The 19467-nt window shown below is 40.3% G+C and overlaps 1 protein-coding gene across 1 annotated transcript in view; it reads left to right on the forward strand.

Moving 5' to 3' along the window:
- The window catches only part of rnf213a (ring finger protein 213a), a 211417-nt gene that overhangs the window by 55832 nt on the left and 136118 nt on the right, over positions 1–19467 (forward strand). The window contains exons 18-23 of the mRNA XM_063030522.1: positions 3111–3284; positions 3390–3524; positions 3806–4407; positions 6820–6979; positions 9498–9715; positions 10611–10748. Coding sequence (XP_062886592.1) covers positions 3111–3284; positions 3390–3524; positions 3806–4407; positions 6820–6979; positions 9498–9715; positions 10611–10748 — 1427 coding nt within the window. The remainder of the gene's footprint in view (positions 1–3110; positions 3285–3389; positions 3525–3805; positions 4408–6819; positions 6980–9497; positions 9716–10610; positions 10749–19467) is intronic.

Genomic DNA, 19467 nt, shown 5'->3' on the forward strand with positions numbered 1-19467 from the left:
TTTTAAAAAACATTATGTTCAATAAGTTGCCAGGACCAGATGAAATATACCCCAGGCTACTGTGGAAAGCGAGGGAGAAGATTGCTGAGCCTCTGACGATGATTTTTACATCATCAATAGGGACAGGAGAAGTACCGGAGGATTAGAGGGTTGACAGTGTTGTTCCTTTGTTCAAGAAAGGGAGTAGGGATAACCCAGGAAATTATAGACTAGTGAGTCTTTCTTCAGTGGTGGGCAAGTTGTTGGAGAAGATCCTGAGAGACAGGATTCATGAGTATTTGGATAGAAGTAATCTGATTAGGAATAGTCAGCATGGGTTTGTCAAAGGTAGGTCAGACCAGTTCAGAAGCAGGTGAAAACCTGGCCAGCAGGAGCCATCTCTGCTCTCCAAGACTGCTTTGAGCACACTGACTGGCACATGTTCGAGGAGGCTGCAACCGATGGCGACTCTACCAACTTAGAGGAGTACACGGCATCAGTGACTAGCTACATCAAGTGCGTTGATGATGTCACTGTGGCTAAGACCATCACTACACGTGCTAACCAGAACCCATGGATGACGGCGGAGGTGCGTGCGCTGCTGAAGACCCCTGACTCCGCCTTCAGAGCAAGCGACAAGGCAGCCCTAACAACAGCGAGGGCCAAATTGTTCCGGGCCATCAGAGAGGCAAAGCATGCACACGCCCAGCAAATCCACAGCCACTTCCAGGACAGTGGAGACACGTGGCGCATGTGGAAGGGCATTCAAGACATCAACTACAGGACAACATCACCTGACTGCGGGTGATGCCTCCCTCCCAGATGCGCTGAGCAACTTCTACGCTGGGTTTGAGGCGGATAATGATGTGGCGGCGAGGAAGACCACCCCTCCTCCAAATGACCAGGTGCTATGTCTTACCATGGCCTCTGTGAGGAGAACCCTGCGCAGGGTCAACCCACGGAAGGCTGCTGGACCAGACAATATTCCTGGCATAGTGCTTAGAGGATGTAAAGACCAGCTAGCAGATATTCTCACTGACATCTTCAACACCTCCCTGAGCAGCACCGTTGTTCCTACGTGCTTCAAGGCCACCACCATCGTCCCCGTGCCGAAGAAGTCTTCAGTGTCCTGCCTCAATGACTGCCGTCCCGTTGCACTCACATCCATCACCATGAAGTGTTTTGAGAGGCTCATCATGAGGCACATCAAGACCCTGCTGCCCCCCTCACTGGACCCCCTGCAGTTCATGTACCGTCCCAACCATTCAGCAGACGATGCCATTGCCATCACCCTCCACCTGGCCTTAACCCACCTGGACAAAAAAGACACGTATGTTCGAATGCTGTTCATAGACTTCAGTTCAGCATTCAACACAATCATTCCTCAGAAACTAATTGGAAAGCTGAGCTTACTGGGCCTGAACACCTCCCTCTTCAACTGGATCCTAGACTTCCTGACTGGGAGACCTCAGTCAGTCCGGATTGGAAGCAGCATCTCCAACACCATCACACTGAGCACGGGGGCACCCCAGGGCTGTGTGCTCAGTCCACTGCTGTTCACTCTGCTGACCCACGACTGTGCTGCAACACAGCTCGAACCACATCATCAAGTTCGCCGATGACGCGACCGTGGTGGTCTCATCAGCAAGAATGATGAGTCAGCATACAGAGAGGAGGTGCAGTGGCTAACGGACTGGTGCAGAGCCAAAAACCTGTCTCTGAATGTAAACAAAACAAAAGAGATCGTTGTTGACTTCAGAAGGACACGGAGTGACCACTCTCCGCTGAACATCGACGACTCCTTCATAGAGATCGTTAACAGCAACCAAATTTCTTGGTGTTCGCCTGGCAGAGAATCTCACCTGGTCCCTCAACACCAGCTCCATAGCAAAGAAAGCCCAGCAGTGTTTCTACTTTCTGAGAAAAGTCCATCTCCCACCCTCCATCCTCACCACATTCTACAGAGGTTGTATTGAGAGCATCCTGAGCAGTTGCATCACGGCCATCACGGATTTCATGTGAGTTTTTTTTTCAACACTGGCTTTCTCTTTGCCACTCTCCCATAAAGCTGCAACTGGTGAAGCACGCGGGCAACAGTTGTATGTGCCATTTCTTCCTATCTCAGCCATTGAAGCTTGTAACTCCTCCAGACTTGTCACAGGTCTCTTGGTAGTCTGCTTCTTGCATGGTCACTCAGTTTTTGAGGATGGCCTGCTGTAGATAGATTTACAGCTGTGCATATTCTTTCCATTTCTTGATGATTGACTTAACTGTACTCCAAGGGATATTCAGTGACTTGGAAATTTTCTTGCAATCATCTCTTGACTTGTGCTTTTCAATAACCTTTTCACGGAGTTGCTTGGGGTGTTCTTTTGCCTCCACGGTGTGGTTTTTGCCAGGATACTGATCCACCAGCAGTTGGACCTTCTGGATACAGGTGTATTTTTGCTACTGTCAATTGAAACATCTTGACTGCATGCAGGTCTCCAAAAACAGATCTCCATTTAACTAATTATCTGTCTTCTAAAACCAATTGGCTGCACCAAAGGCCTGTCATATTAAAGTGGGGGGAGGAGTGAATACTTGTGCAATCAATTATTTAGTGCTTTATATTTTAATTAAATTGGATCACTTTCAAGAAACCTGCTTTCACTTTGACGTGAAAGAGCCTTTTTCTGTTAATCAGTGTTAAAAAAGCCAAATTAAATCCAATCTGATTCAATGTTGTAAAACAATAAAACATTAAAACTTTCAAGGGGGATGAATACTTTTTTATAGGGACTGTATACTGGGCTCATTTTTCTAAACATGAACAAGTGGGGATTTCTTCCAAAAAACATTGGACTAACTGGTCAAGGCAATTGCACATCCTTCAGGCAAGGTAGATTTTTAACTTAATGTAAGAGTTTAAGTTGCAGTATGCCATGAAATTGCCATCATAGTCATTTTAGGTGTCGTGAGACTTAATACTGTTTCTGTCCTGTTCTGTTATTCCTGAGAAAATATAAATCTGCCAGCATATCCAATTCTACCAAGTCTTTTTTATTGTTAGTGTTGTAAACTGATGTCTTTAACATTTTGATTTTATATTCTCCTCCACCTGATATATTTTTATCTTTTTTTAAAAATAGGAATGAATAACAGTATCGCTGAACAGCTGTCAAATAAAGCTAAAGACTTGATGGCATTGGCAGAAGATGTATTGTCTGAGGTGACGAGCAAACTTTGTGATGGCTCTATCCAAATAAAACATTTAGAGTTTATTTTATTAAAGGAAAGCAACTTTAAGTCTCTACACATGACAAGTAAGAAAATTTTGTTAAACTCTTTCATGTTCATAAAATGGTATCTCCATATGAAAATATCTGAAATAAATGTATGGGTTTTTATATGCATTTATATTTTTGCAGAGCAAGACAAATCATTCGAATACCTAAATCTAGTGTTGACTTGGCGACAAAAAGAAGTTGTTAAATTCTTTGAAGAGAAAAATTGGGTGGAAAGTCTTTTGCAAATGTGTAGAAAAATCTATGAATATGTGAAAGGTATCACTTTTTACATTACTTTTATTTAAATCTTAAAGTGTCTTTCGATTTGGGATTAAGGGTTTTGGACACCACTGTTGCACATGGAGAGGGAGTGCCTAAAGGGAGCCACTATATTTAAAATGTGTTTGTTTGGCTGATCTAGGCATCTGCTGTGTGATTTTTCTGACCTAGAATGTAGTTTTACATTTTTCTGCAGAGCAAAAAAGGATTAAGTTCTGTTTTAGGAAGAAAACTTGTATTTCTATAAAATATTAGTCTGATTTTCTCTTTAATTGCAGTGGAAATTGAGGAACCTGAAAAATTGCTTGCAGATGATGTTCGATCGATGAAGCTAAGTGATGTAGTGACTGTAAAGCAGATGGGTACGGAATATTCAGTACCATTCTCCCCAACAGTTGGTTACTTCTCATTAAGTGAAGAGATAAAAGAAATGGCGAGAAACATTCACCAGTTTAAAGACAGCTACATATTTCAAATGTGCTGGGAAAACCAGGCACAGATTTTTTGTGGAAAGGATGAAACAAATGAAGAAGAACCACTATTATCTCTTGAAAATGTTTGTACCAAGATTTGGGATCCATGTTTAGACCAGTACAAAAAAACTTTTGCAAAAGTAAAGGAGGCGAGTCTTACTTTTGCAGAGGTTGATGACCTATTTAAAGACTATCGTGGTAAATATGATGATCTAAGGGATGATTTAAAAATTATGTGTAGAATAGACACGGATAATGAAGACAACTGGATAGAAGAGCGAGTCCGACAAATTAAGGAATACAATGAAATACACTTAGCTGTTAAATCTGCCCAATTAATTGCAAAAATCCAGAGTGTTTTTAACCTTACCGGAAATTTCACTGTTCTGAAAACATTACTAACTGTGGTAAGTGTAATTATTTGTTATTTTCCTTTAATTTCTTCTCTTGGTAAGGTACTCTCTTTTGAGTGGGCTAAGATTTCATAGGATCTCTATCTCTCTGAAATCAAATCAAACCCCATTATTGTTAAGCCAAAATACCTGCTGACAATGACTTTCAAAACAATAATAGCACTGTTGTAGTAAACTGCAACTTTCCGAGTGATCCATTGGTGTAGGATGAGTGATTCAAGTGTGTTTTAATTTATGAAGAAAAAATAAGGAAGTTAGCTTTTAGGAGTTAATTTGAAGTTTCAGGATACCAAATGAGATTTATAAAGTTGACTGGACAATCTGTCATGATGATGAAGGGCTGTCAAGGGCTGGATTTCGAAACTTGGTGGAGTGATTCTCAACTATAAATGGACAAAGTAGACAAATTCTTGGAGTCGCCAAAATAAGACCATAAGACAAAGGAGCAGAAGTAGGCCATTCAGCCCATTGAGTCTGCTTCACCATTTTATCATGAGCTGATCCATTCTCCTATTTAGTCCCACTCCCCCGCCTTCTCACCATAACCTTTGATGCCCTGGCTACTCAGATACCTATCAATCTCTGCCTTAAATACACCCAATGACTTGGCCTCCACTGCTGCCCGTGGCAACAAATTCCATAGATTCACCACCCTCTGACTAAAAAAATTTCTTCGCATTTCTGTTCTGAATGGGTGCCCTTCAATCCTTAAGTCATGCCCTCTCGTACTAGACTCCCCCATCATGGGAAACAACTTTGCCACATCCACTCTGTCCATGCCTTTCAACATTCAAAATGTTTCTATGAGGTCTCCCCTCATTCTTCTAAACTCCAAGGAATACGGTCCAAGAGCGGACAAATGTTCCTCATATGTTAACCCTCTCATTCCCGGAATCATTCTAGTGAATCTTCTCTGTACCCTTTCCAACATCAGCACATCCTTTCTTAAATAAGGAGACCAAAACTGCCCACAGTACTCCAAGTGAGGTCTCACCAGCGCCTTATAGAGCCTCAACATCACATCCCTGCTCCTATACTCTATTCCTCTAGAAATGAATGCCAACATTGCATTCGCCTTCTTCACTACTGACTCAACCTGGAGGTTAACTTTAAGGGTGTCCTGTACGAGGACTCCCAAGTCCCGTTGCATCTCAGAACTTTGAATTGTTTCCCCATTTAAATAATAGTCTGCCCGTTTATTTTTTCTGCCAAAGTGCATAACCATACACTTTCCAACATTGTACTTCATTTGCCACTTCTCTGCCCATTCTTCCAATCTATCCAAATCTCTCTGCAGACTCTCCGTTTCCTCAGCACTACCGGCCCCTCCACCTATCTTCGTATCGTCAGCAAACTTAGCCACAAAGCCATCTATTTCATAATCCAAATCGTTGATGTACAATGTAAAAAGAACCGGCCCCAACACTGACCCCTGTGGAACACCACTGGTAACCAGCAGCCAACCAGAATAGGATCCCTTTATTCCCACTCTCTGTTTCCTGCCAATCAGCCAATGCTCTATCCACGTATGTAACTTTCCTGTAATTCCATGGGCTCTTATCTTAAATAAAATAAAATAGCAGATGCTGGAAATTGAAACTGAAAGCATAAAATGCTGAAGATATTTAGAGGTCAACATCATTGCTTCCTGACCAGATGAGTATCTCCAACCGTTTATGCTTTTATTTGAAACAAATAGCAAACCATCAGATTTAATACATTTGGAAAAACAAAACAAAAACTTGTCTTAAGAGAAATTGTTAAATTTAACATTCAGGTTTCACATTACAATCTTGAATTTCTTTAGGATGTCAATGGTTGAAAGAGTTGAAAAAGAGGGAGAGAGAAGTAAGGATGTGGGAGAAAGAGAGAAGAAAAGTAACTTATCATTTATTCAAGAGGGATTTGTATTATATTCCTGTTTTACATTGCCATGAAACCCATGATTCATGTGAACTTATGTTTTTCTTCATTAGTTTTTTTTAAACAAAGCTGATAACACACCAGTAACCTGAAGAAATTAGATTGATCACTGAAGTGAAAAAGAATTGAGGGGAGTCAGTATTGTGATTGGGATAGAACAAAAAAAAGCAGTAATGACTTTGACTAGTTCTGGAACTTTAGTTAGTCCTGACGAAGGGTCTTGGCCCGAAACATCGACTGTACCTCTTCCTAGAGATGCTGCCTGGCCTGCTGCGTTCACCAGCAACTTTTATGTGAGTTGCTGGAACTTTAGTTCTGCTGTTTCTGATGTGCTCTGTGTTTTAGTCTTCTAGCAAGACTGCTTTATCCTAATTTCGTGCTCTGGATTGTAAACAGCCTTACTACCTGCCAATAAAAAAATTGAAATGGGATATGTAGTTTAATTTAAAATAAGATGACGTGCAATTTTACTCTTTTGTTTAGACAGGTAAGTCCTACAGGAATGAAAGTCTGGACTGCATAGATGAACAGCTTATACAAGCCAAGAATCAACTTGTTAACATAACAGAACCTCTCATGGAAGCTTTGAAGGAGCTTACTCAAAGACAACAATTTGTGCAATGGATCAAAGAGGCTTTGAAAAGTAAATAAACAAAAGATTTTGCAAACAATACTGAAGGAATTGTTTATATTTTTCTAATTTTTGAAAATTGGTTTTGGAAGCTAGTTTTCAATAAGGTTTTGTTGTTGCCAGTTGATTTTTAAAGTGAACTGTTTTGGCGTTATTTTAATGGAGCCATTATATCTGCATTTCAGGTTTTGAATTTTCTCTTTTTATTCCCTGAGAAGAACTGTATATAATGCATTATGCTGTGACAGCATCCCAAATGTGTGTAACTAGTCAAACAAGCTACCAAGGATCATCCATCCTAACACTTATTGTCTCTCTCTCTCTTTGGGGGTTCCCCTTTCCATGAATTTCATTGATTCCTACTTCCTTCAGTAGCTTCCTCCTCCTACCTGCTAAACAATGCTTTCTTCCTGATAAGTGCTACAGACCTTTAGCAGGATCTGTTGTGGATGAGCTCTTAAGTTGCCATGTGAGTGATCCAGAGACCTGCAATGAAAGCGTAAAATTCTGGAAATACTCCAAATACATAACAGATCAAGCAGCATCAGTGGAAAGAGAACAGAGTTAATGCTTTATATTAACATAGCAATGAGTGTGGCAGAGGGATGGATAAGATATAGGTAATATCACTAAAAGGGAATGCCAGAAATGTTTGAAGGATATGCTGTAAATAATTCAGTCTGTCGATGACTTATTGGGGGGAGTCAGGAAGAGAGAGTCCTTTGCTCATGAAAGCCATCCATGATTCAAATTGGCTTTACAGATGAAGTAGCAAGTCACTTGTACTTCCTTCAACCTACAATATCACATTCACTGTTCACAGTGTGCTCTGCTTTACAATTAGGAGAAACCAAATGCTAATTGCGTGATCACTTTGCCGTGTACCTACATTGGGTCCATAAGAGCAACCCTAATCCTATACTGTTGTAATGAGGCCCAAAATAATCTTGAGGAATTGCACTTCATCTTCTGAGTGGGTAGATTACAACATTTTTGACTTGGTATCAAGTTCTACAGCTTGAGGTACTGACTTCCTCTGTCTGTTTGAGAAGATGCCAAGACACCCACCTACCAAAACTGATTGACTTGGTTCTATATACTCTTTATTAGCACAGCCAGGTCTTTTGGGTATGTCCTTCAACCCCGCATTTCCTAATTTTACGTTACGTGGTCTGTATTCTTGCTCTACTTGTCCTTGTTTCATAGTTATGTTAATCAGAAAATGCTGTATGTCCTCTCTTGCTGCCTGCCATTGACCAGAATGCTCTTTTTTACAGTTTATTCTGACGGTAATCTTGGTCTTGCCTTATCAGAGATACTTCTAGAGCTATCTTGCATCACTCCGCCACCCTTCTTGCAACTCAATTTGAACGTTTTCTTTCTTTCCCAATCCTGATGAAGGATGTTAAACCTAAAATGCTAATTGTTTCTTTTCCTACAAATGTTACTGACTTGTGGAGGATATCCAGCATTTTTTTGTTCTTATTTCAGATCTTCAACATAAGATTTTTTTTGGGGGGTTTGTCAGTCCGGAAACCTGGACCAACAATCCAATGACTTGGGTTTTAATTCCATCATAACACTTGTGAGAGTTAAATTGTTTTAATAATCTGGATTTTTATACCAAAAGCAATTAGTCTTACTAGCAATGACAATGGAAGCTACTAGATTGTTGCAAAATATGATTATTTTGATCTCCTCTCCACCTCTGGTCTTCAATGTCTCCTGCTCCCATGTCATGTGGTCTGCTCCGATGTCTTAACTGAGTTAAAGAGCTCTTTGCTCTTTGTATCTGGTTACTGTGCTGCTTTAGAAAAGTAAATCTACTGGAGCCCATTCAGTTGAATGCATTCACTGACATTCACTATGAAGTCAGTCACTTGATATTTTTAAATTTATTTCAATAATGTTTTCAATTGTCAATGTCAGTTTTATTTTTGAATTAAATTATTGAGAGATAATTTACTAAGATTATACCCCAAACTTGTTTAGACATTTTTCAGTTATTTCCAAAGTGTTTCTGATCAAATGTCATTTAGTAACAGTGGAACAAGCCATCTGACACCATATGTTGTCAAAATGTCAATAGAGTAGTTGATGAGTTTTCAGTATCTGCAGCCCAATTGCCACTGGCTCCCCAATCCCTCTCAATGAACAGCAGCAGCACTAATAACTGAGTGTTAGCAGCTCTGCAGCTGCTGAAGTTTACTGCATCTTGACGGAGGCAATGGTGAGGTGTTTTTGGCTTCAGGCACAATCTTGGAGGCTGGGAGCCACATAAAGGATGTTTCAAGAGGGTAGAGCAAGTAGAGATTGTGCTTATAGTACAAATTTATGCCACTTAGAACTTGGCAAAAGTGATGAGTGAAATAAGTAAAATGAATAATGCAGTGTGAATTGAAAGTAAATGCAATTTTATCTTCATTTCATTAATTTGTTGATTAAAAATATGGATTTATGCTGTTTAACTGCATTGTTTAACAGTGCAAAAAATTTTAATGCATTTTTTCTTTTTGTTCTTCTGTACCAGATGTAACTGAACTAAAGGTGTTCGTTGACTTGGCTTCAATCTCAGCTGGTGAAAATGATCTTGAAGTTGACCGTGTGGCTTGCTTTCATGATGCTGTATTAGGCTACTCATCATTACTTTTTGAACTTCAGCCAAATGCTGGATTTGTTGACTTCATGCAATCTCTGCAGAAGTTGAGGAATTCCTTAAATAATGACCCAGATCTTACTAAGAAGCTGGTAAATCTTAAGTTTAAATTTCATTATAATTGATGTTTGCTTATTGTACAAATGGAGAAACCTATTTAATATTAAGCAATTTGGTTTACAAGTGGCTTTTGTTTTAGATAGAAGTGTAAACAAGAGTTTTTTTCAAAATATCTCAAGCATTTTGAATTCTGTTTAAGAGCATTTATTTTCTTTGAATTATAGGAGTGCTAAATTCCATCAGAATTTCTTTGAATTGAGCTGGTATTTGTGTGTGGGAATATCAGTACCACCAATACTTCTGTGGTATGTCTTATAAACTATACCTGGGTCAGATATAGATGCGTATTGATATTCCTAGGAATAGAAGCTTGAAGTAGTATTTTGAGCTAATTCTGTAGATAAGAATACTTTAATGACTAGACCAAGATCAGGGAAGTCGAGTGCTCAATGAAACTACCTTTTTATCTTGCTCAACACTCATTGCAGCCACAGTTTTCACTGGTCTTTCTATTTCTCTTGCCAGTTTTTCTGAGTTCATGACTGGCATTAAAACTGACAAATCATTAACAATCTTAAGGAATAATGTCATCCTCCTTCAATTTTGCAATATAAATTTTTAAAATGTAAAATACTCTTTGAAGTATTATCAGTGCAGTAGTATCGCATTTAAGTAATTCTGGCAGATGGCCAAACTTCATTTTTTGAGTAGTTTATCACAAACATCAGCGGAAGAGGTGTAAGAGAAAACTTTGACTGATTTTCTCTTTGAAGATGGAGATTGATTTGTGTATTTTACCGACGAGTACTTAAGGACACCAATAGAAATTTGGAAGAGTACTCTAGATTGGTCGTATTTTACTACTCACGTTTTAATGTTTGCAAATAGGCTTTGAAGGCAATTGACTTTTTTTCCCTCCACTTTCAGCGAGATTCTGCTCGGCACTTGGAATGGCTCAAAACTGTGAAAGAGAGCCATGGATCTGTAGAGCAGTCATCCCTTTCACTGGCTTCAGCCATAAATAGCAGTGGAATTTATAACATCAGTTCTCATGGAAAAAGCAAGGTACTGTAATATAGAAGCACTGAAGTAAAGTGTTCCCCATTTTAGCATAATATGCATGTATATAAATTATATATTCATTCCTCTTTAATGGTACAAGTAGCAGTTTTTAAGTTGATTCTTATGAACATAATAAATTGACAACAGTAGGGTATAAATCCCTTGTGCATATTACCTCTAACTATTAAGACCATGGCTGATCCTGTGCCTCATCTACTTTCCCTGCCCAATCCCACATTCATGTTTTCCTTCAAGGGCAGATCTATCATCTTAGAACTTAATGGCTGAGCATCCACATCATTCTACTGGAGAACTCTAAAGATTAAAAAAAAAGTCAATGCCATGGTAGCTGTCACCTTCATGGCCTCTGGATCATTCCAGGCAGTTGCTGCTGATTGATACCTGTTGTATATCTGTGTGTTGCTTTCTACGGTGTTAGAGATGTCATGTTAAAACAATTTGGATTTTTGCATTGGGTGTGCATGGATTTGCCAGCATTGCTGATTCCCCAAGTTTCAGACTACCATCAACTGCACATGCCATGAAGACTCCCCTCATCAGCCTCAAACATTTCTTAACTGAAGTGTACAGGAAATCATTCCATGATGTGTAGTTAATCTCTGGAATTTTGGTTGTTGGCAGTATCTAAAGTGGAAGTAGATACATTTTTGAAAGATCAAGAAATTGATCTTTCAAAAATTCAATTTTAGGGAACTGATCTAGAAGAGGAAATGAGAGTGGATAACAGCAAAAGAGGCCTGAGGAGCTGTGTGGCCTACTCCTGCTCATCTTCTATGGACATCAGTAGAAAGAGTTTTCTTCTAGTTGTTGACTACAACAGTTTTCTTGTGGTCAGTAGGGGCTCACATTGTTGCTTCATTATTTCAGAATTGAATTTTACCTGATTGCTTTAATAGACATGAGGACGGAGTTTTGAAAAACAAATGCTTCTCATGACATCTCCCATTAAGTATATTTCTGCAATAATAGAATGACCAAACAGTAGTGGAGTATTGGAAGTAGTAGTAGTGGAAACTCACATTTGCACTGGGGAACTATCATAGTGCACATCATTGATATGGTGACCTCGTAGCATGCTCTATAGCATTACTTAACAGGAGGAAGCAGCAAATACCTGAGAAAAGTCCAGATAATGTTTTCACATCCTGTGTCCTCAATGGCTAATAGTGTCTCTGGTTATCGTATCTCCACTTGGAGTAAAAATAATCTTGGCATTTAACCTGCCAATCATTCTAATGGTCTTGTATATCATAATGGGGTTACCCTTTCTAAACTCCAATAAATCTTAGTCAGTTATTCCTCAGGATGCCCCATTGCACCAAGAATCTAGTAAATCTATGCTGCACTGACTCCAAGCCAAGTATATCTATCTCTGGCTATGAAAACTAAATTGCACATGCTTCTCTAAATGATATTTCATTAGAACTCTGTCCAATCTCCACAAGACGTCAAAACTTCTGTAGTCCAATGTCCTGTATAAATAAGCGCGTCAAGGTCCCTTTATACACAATCATTTGCTAATAACTTGGTATGTTCTTGAAAACCTCTTTGCACTTCACTTTTCCACCAAAGTTTTCGTTATCAGCCTACCTTGACTTGTTAAATTTCTATGTTATCATTAATATAAATTAAGAATAGTTGAGATATGTGGAACTATCCTTTGGCAACAACTTGAACTGCCAACTTGAAAAAGGCATATATTCCAACTCTGTTTCCTTATAAAATTCATCTCTTGATAAGCCACGTCCATTGCTGCTTAAAAATTCAGAATTCTAAAAACAATTTCTTTTTTTTTAAATATCAACGCTGCCTAATGAAATAAAGATGGAAAGGGTACAAATGAGGTTCACCAGGATGTTGCCTGTGTTTGTGAATATTAGGTCGTAGGAAAGGTTGAACCAATTTGGATTGTCTACTCTGGAGTGTTGAAAACTGAAGGGCAACCTAATAACAATATATAAACTTATGGTAGATAAACAGTGACTTTTTTCCTAGTGTAGAGATGTGAAATAGTAGAAAGTATAAGTTTAAGATGAGAGCACAGAAGTTTAAAGGACACGTGAGAGGCAATTTTTTTTGCATAGATTAGTAGAAGCCTAGTCATTGTGAAAGTGGGGTATGATAGACTTCAAGAGCCATTTAGACAAGCACATGGGAATGGAAGCTATTAGTTTAATTGGCATCACGGTTGGCACAGACATCGTAGGGTCAAAGGGACTGTCATTGTGCTGTGTTCTGTTTCAACAGCCATTTCTTTCAGTGAAAGTCAAAATTCAAAGTAAATTTATTACAAAGTACATATATGTCACCATATACAACCCTGAGATTCATTTTCTTGCGGGCATACTCAATATATAATTCTAGAATAGCCAAAATAGAATCAATGAAAGAACACACCAAATTGTTTGTTCACCCAGCGTGCAAAAGACAACAATGTGCGCAAATACGAGAAGAAAGGAATAATATTAATAAATAAAAAAAGAATAAATATTGAGAACATGAGATGAAGAGTCCTTGAAAGGGAGTCCATAGGTTGTGGGAACATTTCAGTGCTGGGGCAAGTGAAGCTGAGTGAAGTTATCCCTTTTAGTTCCGGTGGGTGAGGGGTAGTAACTGTTCCTGAACCTGGTGGTGTAAGTCCTGAGGCTCCTGTACTGTCTTCCTGACGGCAACAACAGCAAACGAGCACGTCCTGGGTGGTAGGAGGTCCCTGATGATGGATGCTGCAGTTGCCATACAAAACGGTGTGCATCCAGACAGGATGATTTCAACTCTGCATTGAAAAAAAAATTGGGAAAGTAAGTCTTATCCATGATAAAGAGATCAGAAGTGGAGAAAGGGGGCAATTTCAAGTTCCAGGGTGCCAATATCTCTGTGGACCTAACCTCAATGCAACATACTGATGCAACTATGAAGAAAGCAAGGCAGCAACTATATTTTATTTGGAGTTTGAGGAGATGGGTTTGTCAACTAAAACACTCAAACTTCTACAAATGTACCATGGACCCCCACCACCCAGGACATGTCCTGTGCTCATTGCTACCATCTGGAAGATTGTACAGGAGCCTGAAGAAAAACACTCAGCGATTCAGGAGCAGCTTCTTCCCCTCGGCCAACTGATTTCTGAATGGACATTAAGCCAAAGTGCACTACCTCATTACTTTTTTATTTTTTTTGCACTACTTATTTCAACTTGACTATTTAATAGACATATATTCACTTTTTTCTCTGTATCTATTTATCATGTATTTCATTGTATTGCTGCTGTAAAGTTAACAAATTTCCAGAAGACATAGGAACAGAATTAGGCCATCTGGCCCAACAAGTCTGCTCCTCCATTCAATCATAGCTGATTCTTTTTTGCCCTCTTCAACCCCACTCCCTAGACTTCTCCGTGTAACCTTTGATGCCGTTTCCAATTACGAACCTATCAATATCTGCCTTAAATACACCCATTGACCTGGCCTCTACAGCTGCCTGTCGTAACAAATTCCACAACTTCACCACCCTCTGGCTAAAGAAATTTCTCCGCATCTCTGTTTGAAATAGACACCCTCTATCCTGAGGCTATACCCTTTTGTCCTAGACTCTCCCACCATGGGAAACATCCTTTCCACATCTACTCTGTCTAGACCTTTCAACATTCAAAAGGTTTCACTGAGATCCCCTCCTCATCCTTCTAAATTCCGGTGACTACAGGCCCAGAGCCATCAAAAGTCCCTCATATGATAACCCATTCATTCTTGGAATCATCCTTGTGAACTCCCTCTGAACCCTCTCCAATGCCAACACATCTTTTCTTAGATAAGAGCCCAAAACTGTTCACAAAACTCAAGGTGAGACCTCACCAGTGCCTTCTAAAGCCTCAGTATCACATCCCTGCTGTTATATTCCAAATCTCTTGAAATGAATACTAACATTGCATTTGCCTTTCCCACCACCGATTCAACCTGTGTTAACTTTTAGGGTGTTCTGCACAAGGACTCAAAAGTCCCTTTGCATCTCAGATTTCGAATTTTCTCCCCGTTTAGAAAATAGTCTGCACATTTATTTCTACCACCAAAGTGCATGACTATGTATTTTCCAACATTGTATCTCATTTGCCTCTTTCTTCCCCATTCTCCTAAACTGTCTGTCCTTCTGCAGCCTATCTGTTTCCTCAACACTTCCTGCCCCTCCACCAATCTTCGTATCAGTTGCACACTTGGCAGCAAAGCTGTCTATTCCATCATCTAAGTCATTGATGTACAGCATAAAAAGAAACCCCACAGCACAAAAAGAAACACCAACCCCTAAAAAGCACCACTAGTTACTGGCAGCCAAACAGAAAAGGATCGTTTTATTCCCACTCACTGGCTTCTACCAATCAGCCAATGCTCTAGTCATGCCAGTAACTTTCCTGTAATGCCATGGGCCCTTAACTTGGTAAGCATCCCCATGTGTGGCACCTTGTCAAAGGCCTTCTGTAAGTTCAAATATACAATATCCACTGTATCCCCTTTATCCATCATACTTGTAATCTTCTCAAAGAATTCCAACAGGTTCACCAGGAAATACTTGCCCCTTAGGAAACAATGCTGACTTTGTCCTATCTTGTCCTGTGTCACCAAGTATTCCGTAATGTCATCCTTAACAATTGACTCCAACGTCTTCCCAACCACTATGGTCAGGCTAACTGGTCTATAATTTTCTTTCTGCTGCCTTCCTCCTTTCTTAAAGAGTGGAGTGACATTTGCAATTTTCCAGTCCTCTGGCAACATGTCAGAGTCTAATGGTTTTTGAAAGATCATTACTAATGCCACCATAATCTCTACTGCTACCGCTTTCAGAACCCTAGCATGCAGTTCATCTGGTCCAAGTGACTTATGTACCCTTAGGTCTTTCAGCTTTTTGAGCACCTTCTTCCCTGTAATAGTAACTGCACTCACTTCTCTTCCCTCACACCCTTCAACATCTGGCACACTGCTAGCGTCTTCCAGAATGAAGACTGATGCAAGATACTCATTTAGTTCCTCTGATATATCCTTGTCACCGGTTATTATTTCTCTGGCCTCATTTTCTGCGGTCCTATATGTACTGTCATCTTTTTTTTACATACTTGGAAAAACCTCTTACTTTCCACTCTGATATTGCTTGCTTTCATATTTCATCTTTCCCTCCAAATAATTCTGTTATTTGCTGTATGTAGGTTTTTAAAAGCTTCCCAATTCTCTATTTTCTTGCTAATTTTTGCTTTGTCATATGCCCTCTCTTTTGCTTTTACATTAGCTTTGACTTCCCTTGTCAGCACGGTTGTACCATAGGTTGCCATTTGAGTATTACTTTGTTTTTGAAATACATCTATCCTGTATCTTCCTGATTTTTCCCCAAATCTCACTCCATTGTTGCTCTCCTGTCATTCCTGCCAGTATCTCTTTCCAATTTCCTTTGACCAACTCCCCTATGTACAGGGAGGAGGTCAAACATCTAAAGAGCTGGTGCAGGAATAACAACTTGTTGCTTAATGTCACCAAAACCAAGGAGATGATTGTCGATTTCAGACGGTCTCAGCCTGAGCACACACCCCTCAGCGTCAGCGGCTCCACAGTGGAGAGAGTGGAAAACATCAAGTTCCTTGGGGTGCAGATCTCGGACAATTTCACCTGGTCCAGGAACACCACTGGGATTGTGAAATGGGCCCAGCGGAGATTGCACTTTCTGAGGAAGCTTAAACAAGCATCACTCCCCACTAACATCTTAACTACATTCTACAGAGGCGTGGTTGAGAGTGTGCTGACCTTTTGCATCACAACCTGGTACTCCAGCTGCAGTGCTTTCGACAAAAAAGCCTTGCAGAGGGTGGTTAGGGGAGCAGAGAAGGTTATTGGGGTCTCCCTACCTTCTGTCCAAGACCTCTTTTTCAGAGTCGATGCCTCCAGAAGACACGGTACATCATTAAAGACCCCTCACACCCTCTCTATAAGCAAAAGTTTATAGGCAAAAGTTACAGGAGCATCAAAACTAAAACCACAAGGCTACTAAACAGCTTCCTCCCACAGGCAGTCAGACTGCTAAATAGCTGCTCCACCTGACTCTGCTTTGGACACTTTCAACTTGCACTGGACACTTATAACTGATTTTAACTGACGTGTGGCTGTTGTGTTTTACTATTTATTGTTATGTTTATTATTTAGTGTTGCGTTTGTTATGTTAGGATTGCGCTGCCCCTGAGAAACGCTGTCTCATTCTGCCCTGCAGAGCTGACGTATGGTTAGAATGACAATAAAGTTTTTTGAATCTTGAATCCTGAATCTCTCATGCCACTGTAATTTACTTTACTTCACTGCAATACCGCTATGTTAGACTTCACTTTCTCCCTATCAGATTTCAAGTTGAACTCAATCATATTGTGATCACTGTGTCCGAAGGGTCCTTTTACCTTAAGCTATCTAATCACCTCCAGTTCATTACATATCACCCAATCCAAAGTAGCTGATCCCCTAACAAGCTCAATGACAAGCTACTCGAAAAAGCCATCTCTTAGGCATTCAGTTAACTTACTCTCCATTTTCCATTTTCCTGATTTTCCCAATCGACCTGTATATTGAAATCTTCCATGAGTATCATAACATTGCCCTTTTGAGAAGCCTTTTCTGTTTTCCATTGTATCTATAGTCCACATCCCAGCAACTGTTGGGAGGTCTATATAACAGCCATCAGGGTCCTTTTACCCTTGCTGTTTCTGAACTCAATCCACAAGGATTCAACATTTTTTTGATCCTGTTACATCTTTCTAATGATTTGATGCCATTCTTTGCCACCAGATCCACGCCATCCCGTCTGCTACCTTTATTTCCCTCCTATACAAAGTGGACATTCAGCTCCCAACTACAACAATCCTTCAGCCATGATTCAGTGGTGCCATAACATCATACCTGACAATCTCTAATAGTGCAACAAGAGCATCCACCTTATTTCTTATACCCCGTGCACTGAGATAGAAGACTTTGAGTACTATATTCACGACACATTTTGATTCTACATACCTAATGCATTGATACTCACCCTGCTGGCTGCAATTTTGTCCTATCACCTACCTGCCCTTCCTGACAGTCTGACTGCATGCTCTGTTGACTTTTTTACCATCTGTCCTATCCTGAGCCCCTTTATTCCAGTTCCCACCCCCTGCTAAATTAGTTTAAATCCTCCCCAACAGCTCTAACAAACCTGGCCGTGAGAATATTGGTCCCCCTCGGGTTCAGGTGCAACCTGTCCTTTTTGTACCAGTCATACTTCCCCCAGAAGAGATCCGAATGATCCAAGAACCTGAAGCCCTGTCCCCTGCACCAGCTACTCAGCCACACATTTACCTGCCAAATCACCCTGTTTCTACCTTCACTGGCACATGGCACAGGTAGCAATCCAGAAATTATAACCCTAGAGGTCCTGCTTCTCAGCTTTCTGCTCAGCTCTCTAAATTCTCTCTTCAGAATCTCTTTGCTTTTCCTAATATTGTTAATAATAATAAGTACTTTATTGATCCTGATTGGGAAATTCTTTTGTTTTAACAGTAGCATTTAAAAACACACTTAGCAGTGTGCAGACTTAACTAATAATGAAGTCCAGAATAATTATTTACCAGTGTGCAATGATAATGTATGGAAACAAAAACAGAGACTATTATACTATGATGTGTGCTCCCCTGTCACACACAGATGAACTGTTGCATTTACTCATTGCATTTGGAAGGAAAGATTCTCCATAATGATCCTTGTGAGAACGGAGCTGATTGAGTCTGTTCAAAATGGTGCTCCGCTGCTTATTCAGTAGGTCATGCAGAGGATGTGCCAGACTGTCCATAGTTTGTTTAGTGACCTCCTCTCCACCACTAACTCAAAAGTGTCCGGGTTGTAGCCAAGGACGGATCCATTTGATTGATGAGTTTATTTAGTCTTTTTGCATCACCTGCACCGATGTTGCTCCCCCGACATAAACTGGCAAAGAGGACTGCACTCATTGCAACAGAGTGGTAAAAGATCTCCAACATCCTGCTGCATGCATTGAAGGATCTCAGCTTCCTTAGAAAATAGAGTCTGCTCATCTCCTTCTTGTAAACAGCCTTGGTGTTGGTTTTCCAGTCAAGTCTGTAGTCAAGATGAACACCCAAGAATTTGTACTCCTCCACCACTGCAACCCCTTCTCTCAGAATGTATACAAGACTCGTCACAGTCCTGTTCCTTCTAAAATCAATCACCTCCCTGGTTTTGGCTACATTCGGGAGCAGGTGATTCCTCCTGCACCACTCCACAAACTTGTCCACCAGTCCTCTGTACTCTGATTCCTGCCCCTCTCTGATATACTCAACCACCACAGAGTCATCAGAGAACTTTTGCAAGTGACAAGACTCAGATTTGTATTGAAAGTCAGTGCGAACAGAAACGGAGACAGGACAGTCCCTTGTGGCACTCCAGTGCCATTCACCTCCAACTCAGATAGAGAACTACCCAGCCATACAAACTGGGGTCTATCTGTTAGGTACAAAGTAATCCAGGAGATAGTGGATTTGTTTACACCTACCCTTTGCAGCTTCTCGCTCAGAGGAAGTGGCTGGATTATATTGAAGGCACTAGAGAAATCAAAAAATGTGATTCTCACAATGCCACCAGCATCATTGAGGTGGAAGTAAACTCTTCGTAACAGGTAGATGATGGCATCATCCACC

Source organism: Mobula hypostoma, chromosome 22 (assembly GCF_963921235.1).
Source record: "Mobula hypostoma chromosome 22, sMobHyp1.1, whole genome shotgun sequence".
Lineage (NCBI taxonomy): Eukaryota > Metazoa > Chordata > Chondrichthyes > Myliobatiformes > Myliobatidae > Mobula > Mobula hypostoma.